Source organism: Pisolithus orientalis (assembly GCF_024613125.1).
Source record: "Pisolithus orientalis strain OTSU chromosome Unknown F5J12scaffold_1, whole genome shotgun sequence".
Taxonomy (NCBI): Eukaryota; Fungi; Basidiomycota; class Agaricomycetes; order Boletales; family Pisolithaceae; genus Pisolithus; species Pisolithus orientalis.
Window position 1 is genome coordinate 1,532,207 of NW_026260782.1, and position 12,211 is coordinate 1,544,417.

The window sequence follows — 12,211 nt, forward strand, 5'->3', positions numbered from 1 at the left end:
TTCCATAGACACACAGCTGCCGTGAATCTGTACAGCACTCCTCGTCGTGCTCGTCCCTCCAATCGGGAACTACTGTCTGCAGAGATACTCTCAGTTTTCATTCATACGGGAAATGATCTATGCCCGAGTATCATTCGTCCCGCGTGGAATTAAATTCATAATACTCCATAAAGAAAAGGTACCAGTCATAGGACATGACTCGGGATACGTGGCCAAAGGCCAGGTGCCCTTGTTAGCATCGGGCACTGTATGTCGGGAGGTCGCTTCCGAACCAGTCCGACAAAACCCGTTTAAACCTCGATGCCCTCCAAATTCGTTCCCTTTTTTTTCAACGAGTTAGTCGTGCTGCAGGTGAAGATTCCTGGCCACCCACCAGCTTCGGTAGCTGCAAGTACGCATCGGTGCCTATGAAAGACCATGTCGGTCGTGTTCTGGATAGAAGAGACCGCCGCTCACCCCATCCATCCAATGAAACCAGTTGGAGAGAGCCGCCGAAATATCTGAACACCGAGTCTGAGTTCGAAACCAGCAAAGGAGCGCAGCCGCCAAAACCCACGTTGCAAATATGTTGCTCATAGGCAGTCCCAGACCCATCCGTTGGTGTGGTGCAATGCCAGCTCCTCTTTCAGGGTCTTTAGCATTGTGACCATCCTCCTCCACAACCTGCTCGGCGACCGTGGCCTTCACGCCTTTGGAGCTTGCTCTTCTTAGGGCTCTAATTCGACGCTTATCAATCCTCGTTGCATTGCGGGTATGGGAAAATGAGAATAGATCAGAAGGTGATTGGATACTATTCGAATTCAGCCCGCCACCTGGAAGCTGACAGTTAGGTTGGATGTCCTTTGATAGAATAAACCCGCACCTTGATCCGATAGTCGAATACCGACATCATCCTTCCCAGCCACGACGGTGACGTAGATGGGTGGTAGGGTTGTATCGTGCCAATGTTTGAGCCCAGTGGCTCGCATGGCCTACCACATCAGATATGAATGTTCACGCAGAAAAAAGTTGGTGGCGCACATTTTTGAGAAGTTCGAAGAGGATATATCTGCAAACGTTATTACAAGTTCATGCAGCCTTCGTATACATACGTAGTGCGGACTTACTCCAAGTGCTCACGTATATAAGCGAACTTTGTATCGAGTTGGCCCTCGACTACCACCTCAGGCCAACCTCTATTAGGGATCACCTTCCCATTATCGTTTTCGATACCATGAGGACGACTTCTCAGAAGGTATGCACACTTGACAATGCTGCGTTTCACGTCGAGGGCAGTAGAAATAATCCCCACATGTGGATCCTCCGAATTCAGAGAGTCGCGACCCAAAGACGTGCTAAGCGCCAAATGGTGTTCGGCGAGAACGCGTCTTGATATACGCGAAATCAGCATCCGATTCATAAAGGAATCAAGGGACTCGGGAGGAAGAAGAGGCGAACAAAGAGACAATCCAAGAGACAGACTTGGTATCACAGGCGCACTAACATGGATGTCAGGCTGTTCATTCACTAATTCTCGATGACCTACTGCTCGTCCAGTAGGGTCTCCAGGAAATCACAAAACTTGGAATTGTCGGATAAATTAGTGATTGGAGGGAAACGTCTGAATCTGTTGCGGGACTTAGCGTAAGGGTCAGAGACAAGTAAGTCGAATACTTTTCGAAAGCAGACCAGTACAGCTCCACGTCCTAAACTCAGTCCTCGAAAGTCCGGTCAGCGCACCAATGGCTTACCTCGTAGACCTTGGCTACGTCTGGTTGAGTGACTATAACATATGGAAGGGCTTGAAGGTCCCGTATTCTGTGTGCAATTCGTACGGGCAGCTCTGTACGAACATAATTGGCGCTCTAGGGACGTGTTCAAATTGATATATGTAGAACACTCGAAGACGGGGCATACTTTGATTAACCGCTCTTCATTCATGTGTCGCCCGAAGAACACCTTGGATTACAACACATCAGCGATTGAACGACAGGTCAAGGTAAAATTTTACAAGTTGCCGTAGGCTCAGCCTGTGAGCTTGCTTGGACGCATAGAGGTCCAACTGGCGATTCTGATAAAAGTGCAATGCAGTGGTCACGGACCGTCGAACGTCACCGGGGCTGCTTGAGCAGGTTGCCCTTTGCATGCTGGCATAATTCTTCGTCAGAAAACAGCAAGCTTGCCATGACATTTGTGGCTAGAGTGAAAGCACTGAGTCCACCTGTCATCAACGCTACGCGCAAGTACGAGTGAGTGTGAGTCAAGGTCCAAGGGCGCGCTGTCGTTAAATTGTCATATGCGCAACTCAAGTAGTGAGCACCACCATCCCTCTAAACCACTTTTGGCTCTTTACCCTACCATGCAGACGTCGACTCTTGCCGATCCTCAAAACTCGTCACTGATGCCCCGCGAGCAGATTCCGGGTAACAGCATTGAAGTTCCTAGCGCTAAGAAGTTACGTCGGGGCTCTGTAACCTGTCACCAGGACGACGACTTCGTTACCATCGACGGTGTAAATGATACTATCACTGCAAATTTCCTACAAGCTGCCGCCGAGGACGCATGCATTGACGATGTAGATCTGCTTCAAGCTCTGCAGGATTCACAAGACGTTCCCGATACGCCTGCAGTTGGAAGGGTGGTAAAATGCAGCGCAGGTAGCATGCGTGTCCTACTGGCAGACGAACCGGGCTTTCATGAAGGACTTGTCCAAGCCGATTCAACTGCTAAGCCTCAGCTACCTCGTTCTCCACCTATTTGGGCTGGGGTATGCTGTTTCACGAAGATGGTTGCAGTGATTTGACTATTCAAAGTCCCGCCAGGAAATATGTGAAAATCTGGAGTATTTCCGCAGCTACCAGGGTGGAGTGTACTTTAAGAACGATATTGTCAGGGGTTATCTTCTTGGTGCTTTTGCGGCTAGGTGTGTATCCCATGCTACAAGGGCGTAGTGTTTATGTGCTCATTTTTCTAGCCGAGACCTATTCTGTCATGATGGGAAACTCATAATCTCGCATGGGTGGGTGTGGGCTTCTGCACGTAAATAAAACCTAACTTCTAGGTTAGAGGTGGAAAGTCTGAAAACTTTGTGGGTTCAAAGGAAGGCCGTCAGTTGCGATCAGCTCAGGATCAAACTACGTCAGACACATCAGTGCGTGCACTACTGCGAAACTACAAGGAAGGACGGCCACTTGTCCTCCTTGCCGATGACCAGTATACACTTTTCCCATATGATCTCAGTGCCTCTGGATATACATATGTTGTGCTTGGCATATACTGGATATCCCATGCTTGGGGTATGTTCTTCTTGCTAGCCTATGTATTGTTTTACTAAGAATTTTCAGCTGAGTGTCAACCAACACTCACTAATTCCGGTTGTGTCATTCGCTGGAAGTTTGCTTTCCAATGGTGTGAGGACCAGGGCTCTCCATGGTGGCTAACTCCAGAGGGTGTTGTGGCATCATTGCCTGAGCCTTTGGTTGGCGAAACAGATCCTGATTTTCACTGCACACAGTGTTTGTGGGAGAGCCCAGTTGTTTACAAGCAAAGTGGGATGTGTTTGATTCCTGGTTGTGCCGGGTTTTGGAAAATCAATGGGAAGGAACCTAAATCCCTTGAATATTCTGTGGAGTTCTTGAGGTTACAGCCAAGAACATTTGAAATTCTGCCCACTTTGACTCCTGCTGCTGGTACCCACCAGATTACTTCATCACTTTCCTGCCCAGGCTGGCACTGCACTGATTGTGGACGACTTTCAAGCAGGTGAGGATCTTCCTGAGTTTTGCCATGTGCAAATACTAACTTAGTAAATGGCAGGTTTAAATGGGAATGTTGGGAATGTGCTCACTGTCAGGTAAGTTTGTGGATGCTTACTGTAAAATGTGGAAAACTGATCAGACCCAGGCTAACCAACCAATCAAGTGGGAGATAAGACATGCAAAGGATTTTTGGCACTTGCGTCCTACCAATTACTTCACAGATCTTCGCATTGCCAGGAAATCAGGTGCCTATTGGCCACCATGCTCTACTTTGCCATTAACTCTATCTGACAGGTATCACCAAAAGCCTGCCATATGTCATTGACATGGGTGGAGGCAGAGGTTTCATGACTAGACAGACATTTGTTCTGCCATCTGACAGGTATGTAGTTCATACATGAGTTTTGGTTTGCTGTTCTATCTGAGTGTATAGAGGCAAGATACACCTCATCACTACTGGCCCCCTGTCAAATAGAGAAGTGGATGAGATATTTCAGGGCTACCAAAAACAGGCATCTTGTGGTGAGTTGAAACTTCAACGATACCCCCTGAGATCAGTGAGGCTCTTTCATCCTGCTAGTGTCATTTGGGCTAATTTGTATCAGCATAAAGGTTAGCTCTTTTGAATAGCCTTCCTGATACTTTTTTTGATGCCCTGTATAGTTCGGGGAACACTCTTGGCAAATTATTTTTCCCAAAACTGTGAGTGTTATGATTGCTCTTTCCTAGGCCATCTGACATGCCACACAGCAGGTGAACCATATAAGGTACTCATGCCATCAGTTAGCCAGTTTGCATTACTGACACTTTCGTAGTATGTAGGAGAAACAGCAAACTCTGTGCCACTTCATGAAGCCCCAAATTGTGTCCAAGCAGCTTTGGATGTGATCAAGAAGAGAGTGGATCTGGCTGTAAACCAAAAATCACAGTTCAATGAGGTTCTCACTGCAGCCTATCTGGCACACCAGAAGATGTCTGTAAGTACATTCATGACTGAATGATCTGCTCTATGTTCCTCTGAATTTCATTTTGTAGTTCCATAGTGATGATGAGAAGGGCCTGGGACCCATAGTTGCTTCCCTTTCTTTAGGTTCTCCTGCAGTGATGCATTTCCGCCACCACACAAGTGGAGCAGCCCAGAACCATCCAAATGAAATTGTCATGTCATTGATTCTTCGTCATGTAGGTGTACAAATTCTCTGCAGGATTTTACTCAACTATGCACTGCTCTAGGGGAATGTTCTTGTTATGGAAGGGTGTGGTGTACAAATCCACTATGAGTAAGTATTCTGCTGAGCATTGGGTTCCATTATGCATTAAATATGAATATGCAGGCATACTGTCATTCCAACTGACTTTCGCATTGCTGCAACTGCTCGTTGGATTAACCCATCTTGACTACCATGTTCTTTGAATTGCAATGAGGTGCCATCTGCATGTAGTTAACCTGAGAAGTATTGCTCACTTCCTTGTGTCCACTATATTTGTACATTTCCATCAACTCCACCAGGAAAGGTGCACTGTGCGAGTCCATGACAGCATAGTCACTAAATTGTTACATATATATATAACACAGTACCAATTTACAGTATTCCCTCAGACCTCAGAGCACCAATAATCAAGAAAGCTGATCTACGGTCTCTGTCAGCGCCGATCCAATCACCCTTTTTTTGACACGGAAGCCCTTCGTCGCCGGTCACGAAGATATCATCTAGATCCTTAGGCAAACTGGTCTCACGGCCCTGCCTCTCTTCTTCTTCGCGGTCCCAGAGCACTTCTTCCCACTGGGAGTCACTGACTGCCACTGCCACCGTTTTCGCGTCCCGGATATTTGGAAGAACTGAGAGTAGCATGTTAGATAGTAATTCAGAAGTACCATCCGCTGATTGTGAGTGAAGAACCGGTAGAGGGAGGTACTCAGCCTGGATCAGCTTGGGCGGTCAGGTGCATGTCACTCTGTGGTAAACAGACCACTGACCTCCAACAGCATACCTTTCACGGCGCCTCCAGCAAGTATAACATTCCCAACGCGGACAAGCCAGTCGCTACCAATAGCGAAGACGTGTCCTTCGACGGAAAGCTGCTGGGCTGTGCCTTGAGATCGTTGTGAGGAAGTAGAAACCTGTCTAACAGGTACCCAGCGGGCGTTGAGTTGACCGAGGATTTGTTCCAAAGCACCGGGGGGCCGAAGAGTCAAATACGCAGTCCGATAGTGTGGAGGGACCATGGCTGAAGCCGAGGGACCACCGTCCGCTGGAGATGTTATATTCTGTATGCCCGCAAGAACGTCTGCTCGTGTGGGAGCGGCTGGGTCTTCGAGCAATACGAAAACATTATCATTCATTGTAAGAGCGCATATCGAACGTTCAGCCGGAATCTGTAAGCCTGGTATAGATCCGAAGGTAGACCTGTACGACCGAATGCTGAGGTTCCATCTTCCTCTACTTTGACCCTAGGAGAGGAGTCACTGATAATTCAAAAATAGGGAGTGGGTTGGTGTGCTACGGACATGATGATTTCGAACGATATTTTCGGTTATGAGTTCCAAGCCGGAAGTAGGAGGGTTTATCCACCGTGCCAGCCTGGTCGGCGGTCGGTTGTAGGCCGCTTAAATACAAGTGTCGTCTGCACTCACCCAGTGAAGCCCATCAAGTCATTCAAGGAATTTTGGCAACTTGCAAGACAACGTTGTGACAGGCGCGTGACAGTCACGTTCTGTGACAACACGCTGCTGTCCTCATTCCATTCAAAATGCCAAAACGCAAAGCACCAGAAGATGCCAGTACGGCTACTCAACCCTCTCCTCCCAAACGCACCATCCACCACAAGGCTTCCAAATCTGTTGCGAAAGCTTCCCAGGGAATCCCCAGTACGGTCCTTGCCCCTGAGCAACGCACCCTTGTAGACGCGCCGGTTACCCCACGTGCAGCGCGCTGCAAGCGCACCAGACCAGAAAACGACTTGGCTTCTGTGAATTCACCCAAACCTTCAGTGGCGAAGAGGAAATTACACGGCGAGCACCACTCAGGCAGTCTGTCGCGACCCCTTCAATCCTCGTCACAGGTTCTGCCGGTAGATTTGACAGACTACCTGCGACTTCAGCAGCGTGCTATCCTTGCATCACTCCAAACGTCAATTCCTTTTTCGGACGAAGACGGTGATGAACCGCCATCGGCAAATTTCATCGCCTCCCGTCAACTACAGGATTTGCTAACTGGCTCGGTGATACGAGGAGAGGGAAATAGTTGCCTCCTCCTTGGACCGCGTGGGAGCGGCAAGACAACGGTAAAAACAAGTTTCCCTCTTGAATTTAGCACTTACCCTGGACCACAAAGCTCATCGAACAGGCAATCGAATCGTTGTCAGACAAGCCAATAGTCGTTCGCTTGTCAGGTCATGCGCAACGCAATGACCGATCAGCTCTACGTGAAATTGCACGCCAATTGTCTCTGCAGACCGGCAGATCCTTCCTTAACGATGTCGACGCGGTAGATGAAAATCATAATCCCTTTTCAGATCCCATACCCTCAGCATCACTCCCTCCACCGTCTCATCTCCCAGCCCTGGTTTCCATGTTACCAACACTGTCTCGTCCCATAATCGTTATCCTGGATGCATTCGACCTTTTTGCGCAGCACGCCAGGCAGTCTTTACTTTACTGCCTCCTGGATACTGTCCAAAGTTGCAGGGTCGGGCAAGATAGTAACGGACTGGCTGTCATTGGCGTGACTTCTCGGCTGGACGCCATTAGCTTACTTGAAAAAAGGGTGAAAAGTCGGTTTTCAGGGCGCGTACTGCGGACAGCGCCTCCCATTAAATTATGTCATTGGATGAACCTGAGTCGAAGAGCGCTGTGCGTACCTATCGAGAGCGGTGATGAAGAATGGGTCGATATGTGGAACCTTGCCGTAGACAAGTTCCTTGCTGACCGAAAGGTTGCCGAGGTGATCGCAGATACGTTCGCTCTCACGCGTGATGTCAAAATGTTGCAAAACTTGCTCGTAGGTCGTTCTTCCCTTCAATTGCATGGATGTCAAATGTTCGACCAGGTTCGGGTAGTGGCGGAGCTCCGGCCTTCTTCCCCATTCCCAACGCCATCGAGCCTTACCTCCGCGTTAGCTGCACACCGTAGCGCACACTTCCCGGACCCTTGTAGTAAGTAATTGGAGTATCTTCTCTGACAAGACACCTACCCTATTGATTTGTCAAGCCCTGCCTTACCCTTCGATATGTCTTCTCATTGCTGCAATGCATGCTCAGACAGCTGGTCACGACCAAGTCACATTTGAAATGCTGTATGACATGTTCAGGGAACAGTTACGAGCATCTGCCGCTGCCCCCATCCAAATAGAGGGTGGGAGTATTGGGATGGCACGGTGTACACGTGAGGTTCTCATGACCGTGAGTTCTCTGCACCCCTTTAATTGTACTGTCCATCCTAAACAGATCCTACTTAAGAGTTTCGAACGGCTTATTGCTGTTGGAATGTTTCTCGGAGTGGCCCCTGCTTCAGTAAACATCGCCCCCGAATTTGTACGTTATCGTTGCTTGGTGGAAAGGGAAGTCTTGAAGAAGGTGGTAGACACGGCGGGACAGACGAGTCTCAAGAAATGGTTTTACAAAGCGTGTTAGTTCACTCTCTTCTTTCGGGGTTGTGTGTATGGACACCTGTATTATGCACGTGATTTTTGATTTGACGCTTCACGTGCTCCGCATTGCCCCGCATCAAGATGGTAGCCCATCATTCCGGCGTCAATCCGGTGCCCGTCCGGGCAAGCTCACTTCACACTACCACAGCGTTGCTCTCTTCACTTACACTCTTACCCTCGGATGGAATAGGGATGAAGCAAACCTCCAGTTTGTTCGATGCAGATTACGTAGATGAATCGTAGGTCCTGCGCTATTGTTTTGATTTCATGTTGACTCTCGGCGAAAGTCATATAGATGCATTCGTCGCCGCGCTTCGTTCTGACGAACTTGGTGGGACGGATCTTCTAGCCGCGGCATCACCAAACATGCATCCAAGCACCCCAGTTCCACACAGTCCGCGCGTCAGAAAGTTTCTGCGCTTTCCGACTTCGCTCCTGTTTACCTCAAAGTTAAAAGGTTGCCATTAGTTCTGATGTTATTGCTGCATTCTTCTTACTTGCATTCACAGACGTCGGAAAGGAGAGAAACCAGCTGTTCTCAGGCAGGATTGGTTATTTCTTATTCTGAGATGGCCGCTCTTGGTATGCCTACCAGGCTTACGCCCCCGAAAGCTACATTGCTGATATCGCTTGTGTAGTGTTTTATTTTTGCGGTGATATTTGTCCAGTTTAGCTTCTATGTGGTAATAAGGCAACTGGTCAATACGAAGGAATGGCTAACGGCCTGTAAGTGTGTCTGAGGTAGCATACTATACTCTGCAGCGTATTGACTGTGGCGTGCATTAGGGCGAGGTCCGAAGGGATTGCTTCGAAAGCGACTTCGCGCAGCACAGACATATGACGTATGGATTTCATCTACTATTTCACTGAGCCCTGATTGCTGACACGTTGCATGTACCAGGAATGGAAAGCTGCAGCACAAGCATTGGACGAATATCTTGGTTTCGATGAATGGAAAAAGACGGATGAGGATTCTTTTTACGACTGGAAGCTGATCAGAAAGGCAAGGATACCGCGGGTACTCTAAATCTTTACACTTACATTTCGCTAGGTTAACCGATCGCTGAGAATTCTGAGGGAGAAGAAGGACGTGCGTGGGGTACTCGGCGTGCTCGAGACCTGCGTAAGGAACAACTTCGCCGGCGTGGAGTCGTCCAGGTGACCTGTTTACGTATCATGTAACTCAGAGGAGGGGACTAACGCTTTGCGCTGTATTGTTTCAGGTTATACAGCGAAGTGAGTCTTCATGCTGCACCACGACATTTGCCTGATGAAATTGAAATTAGACTTTCTTTGGAAGCAAGGCTTTGATCGAGTGTAAGTCGATAATGTTTTCGGAGTCACGTGGCCATGGTAAAGCGTATTACCAGCCTATTACAACGAGCAGGAAAGGGCACTTCAGTTTGTAAGAGAGTCAGGGGGGCTGTCTAACGAGGAAAAAAAACGTTTCTTCAAAAGTGCGAGCACTAATCTCGGTACTTCTGCCCTCTGCCTATCGGGCGGTGCATCATTCGGCTATTGTGAGTGTTAGCCTAATTGCTTTCTGGTCTGAGTATTGATATGTGATATCAAGATCATTTCGGAGTTGTTAAAGCATTCCTTGACACTGGCCTGCTACCTCGCGTTATTACAGGGACCTCTGCTGGTGGTCTTATTGCTGCACTGGTGTGCACGAGAACGGATGCGGAATTGCGGACTTTGCTTGTTCCAGAGCTTGCACATAAGCTAACCGCGTGCGAAGAACCCTTCAGTATTTGGATCACACGTTTTATGAAGACTGGTGCCCGTTTTGACAGTGTTGCGTGGGCCAGAAAAGTATGTTGTTCTGGCTGCGTATTGTATCTTGATCCTACCGCTGCATCATTATAGTGTACCTTCCTCACTCGAGGTTCGATGACCTTCCGGGAAGCATACATGAGAACAGGGCGGATACTTAATATTTCCGTGATTCCAGCGGACCGCCATTCGTCAGTGACGTCTATACATCGCATGATTTGACACACTAATCTGCCTGCAGTCCAACGAAGCTTTTAAATTATCTTACAGCACCTGATACCATAATCTGGTCGGCGGTGCTTGCTTCAGCTGCAGTTCCTGGAATTTTGAACCCGGTCGTCCTTATGCAGAAGCTTCAGGACGGTCGGATTGTGCCATGGAATTGGGGGAGCAAGTTTAAGGACGGATCATTGAGGTGAGCCTGGTACATTTTGTGTGGAGAGCACAGAATGTCAAACACTTAACGTCCTTCACAAAGGGTCGATATCCCTATTCAAGCCCTGAATCTCTACTTCAATGGTATCACCTTTCGCTGGTTCCCCATACTCACGGTTAACAATTTGCTTAGTGACTCACCCTGTGGTGTCCCAAGTTAATCCACATGTTCATTTGTTCTTCTTTGCTCCCAGAGGTTCGGCAGGGAAGCCGGTAGCTCACAGGAAAGGTACAGGTGTGGGTTCAACAGTGTATTCTCTTCTTCTGTTAATCACTTGCAAGGTTGGAGAGGGAACTTTTTACTGTCCGCTGCCGAGCAATGGCTAAAGCTAGAACTCACGAAGAACTTCAAGGAATGCCCATGTTTGCTCTACACGTTTAGTGACCTTCTAAAAGATGGTCAATTAGGTTATCCGTGATTTGGAATTATTACCCCAAATCCTTGGTCAGGATTGGTCCAGCGTCTTTTTACAGCGTTTTGATGGCGCAGTCACGTATGTCCTACTTTCCGAACTGCTTGCCTAATTCTCAAGCATGTACATTCACAGGATCTGGCCAAAGACTCGCCTCTGGGTAGGTGGTGAAGTTTCGTCCTATCTCCATGCTTTGACAGGGGCCTTAGGATTGGTTCCGCATTTTGAGCGACCCGGACCCCACAGAGCTCGAAAGAGTGATGCGGGTTGGACAAGTTGTCACTTGGCCCAAGGTGTGTTTCGGAGAGACTTTAGTTTGATTACTCGTTTCCTCATTGCACTTTTTGCTTCACATAAAGCTGCATATGATTGAGAACCGATACCGGATAGAGACACAAATTTTGCTCGGCCGACAAGCAGTACGTAGGGCTATCCAGCGTGCCCAGCCAAGCCCAAGTGCGGTTGATACCGACGGTATCGTTGCGAACGGCAACAATCCGCCCGAACCCATCACTGGGATCAATCTTCCCACCGCAATGAAGGATACTGAGCCTCTACTTCCCATGGACACTGACACCGAGAGTGCGTTCGCTGACAAGGGCACCGCCTGGTACTTTAGGCGTGGACGTCCTACAGCTGCCGCCAGTGTGGAGTCCGGCGGATCCACACCTAATTGTGACGGATTTCTGAAGAATGACCCGCTTCGGTCCCCTACGTTGCGTCGCAAATGGGCTTCCGACCTACTTGATCAGCGGTACAATGTTGATGACCCTTCCCCAAGCAACCGTCCACCCACCCCAGACCCACCACTTCCAGCAGATCCACGACGAGCAAATCACCCCGCGTCACCCAGTTTTTTTACGAGGCTTCGTCGCAGCTCTCTTAGCGCGTTGAAAATGCCATTTTCTGCACAGCAAAAATTCTCTGAGGCTAGTTCTGGTAGGTCGCCTAGTCCGGACAGAGAGGGTGCTGCGTGGAGTAGTGATACTTCATCGGAGGACGGCTTTTCGCTTGATGATAGGACATGTACTAATGTTCCAGTCGATGCGGATGGTGCTGGGCTGGAATACTTGTAGTTCTACTATGATGCTTGTTAGCCCATACATGGCCAGGTAGTCTTGTATGCCACAGCCTGTAGTTTAAAGAAGTTATTGACGTCCCCCAATAATATAGGGATACATATGTATTGATTTCTAGGGGT

The 12,211-nt window shown here is 48.6% G+C and overlaps 5 protein-coding genes across 5 annotated transcripts; 3 read left to right on the forward strand and 2 right to left on the reverse strand.

Annotated features, from left to right (window-relative positions):
- Window positions 1-79: 79 nt before the first annotated feature.
- Window positions 80-2,170, reverse strand: F5J12DRAFT_918024 (alpha-ketoacid dehydrogenase kinase; the record flags this gene model as incomplete). The annotated part of the gene is made up of 11 exons (XM_051749209.1): window positions 80-320; window positions 374-500; window positions 557-812; window positions 863-971; window positions 1,021-1,048; window positions 1,107-1,478; window positions 1,526-1,606; window positions 1,654-1,676; window positions 1,731-1,844; window positions 1,897-1,938; window positions 1,991-2,170. 11 exons carry the CDS (start codon window positions 2,168-2,170, stop codon window positions 291-293), a joined length of 1,362 nt encoding a protein of 453 aa, XP_051605853.1. The 3' UTR covers window positions 80-290.
- A 471-nt stretch (window positions 2,171-2,641) lies between these two features.
- On the forward strand, window positions 2,642-5,135 carry F5J12DRAFT_711381 (uncharacterized protein; the record flags this gene model as incomplete). Its single annotated transcript, XM_051740698.1, has 15 exons — window positions 2,642-2,746; window positions 2,793-2,902; window positions 2,954-2,998; window positions 3,046-3,275; window positions 3,324-3,741; window positions 3,796-3,832; window positions 3,883-3,982; window positions 4,032-4,119; window positions 4,171-4,316; window positions 4,401-4,439; window positions 4,488-4,504; window positions 4,553-4,714; window positions 4,773-4,919; window positions 4,971-5,017; window positions 5,072-5,135. 15 exons carry the CDS (start codon window positions 2,642-2,644, stop codon window positions 5,133-5,135), a joined length of 1,755 nt encoding a protein of 584 aa, XP_051605854.1.
- Window positions 5,136-5,257: 122 nt separating this feature from the next.
- F5J12DRAFT_793205 (uncharacterized protein) lies at window positions 5,258-6,439 on the reverse strand. The gene is made up of 4 exons (XM_051743959.1): window positions 6,373-6,439; window positions 6,247-6,319; window positions 5,716-6,189; window positions 5,258-5,659 (listed from the first exon to the last, which is right to left on the reverse strand). Exons 1-4 carry the CDS (start codon window positions 6,384-6,386, stop codon window positions 5,321-5,323), a joined length of 900 nt encoding a protein of 299 aa, XP_051605855.1. The 5' UTR covers window positions 6,387-6,439; the 3' UTR covers window positions 5,258-5,320.
- A 19-nt stretch (window positions 6,440-6,458) lies between these two features.
- On the forward strand, window positions 6,459-8,448 carry F5J12DRAFT_793211 (origin recognition complex subunit 4 C-terminus-domain-containing protein). Its single transcript, XM_051743960.1, has 5 exons — window positions 6,459-7,022; window positions 7,073-7,738; window positions 7,787-7,892; window positions 7,948-8,138; window positions 8,196-8,448. Exons 1-5 carry the CDS (start codon window positions 6,489-6,491, stop codon window positions 8,367-8,369), a joined length of 1,671 nt encoding a protein of 556 aa, XP_051605856.1. The 5' UTR covers window positions 6,459-6,488; the 3' UTR covers window positions 8,370-8,448.
- A 7-nt stretch (window positions 8,449-8,455) lies between these two features.
- Window positions 8,456-12,207, forward strand: F5J12DRAFT_793213 (patatin-domain-containing protein). The gene is made up of 19 exons (XM_051743961.1): window positions 8,456-8,625; window positions 8,674-8,796; window positions 8,896-8,968; window positions 9,025-9,112; window positions 9,173-9,228; window positions 9,288-9,389; window positions 9,438-9,544; window positions 9,687-9,703; window positions 9,757-9,906; window positions 9,960-10,201; window positions 10,256-10,353; window positions 10,404-10,577; window positions 10,641-10,681; window positions 10,731-10,826; window positions 10,880-10,973; window positions 11,059-11,091; window positions 11,146-11,170; window positions 11,220-11,303; window positions 11,370-12,207. Exons 1-19 carry the CDS (start codon window positions 8,579-8,581, stop codon window positions 12,084-12,086), a joined length of 2,367 nt encoding a protein of 788 aa, XP_051605857.1. The 5' UTR covers window positions 8,456-8,578; the 3' UTR covers window positions 12,087-12,207.
- The last annotated feature ends 4 nt before the right edge of the window (window positions 12,208-12,211 follow it).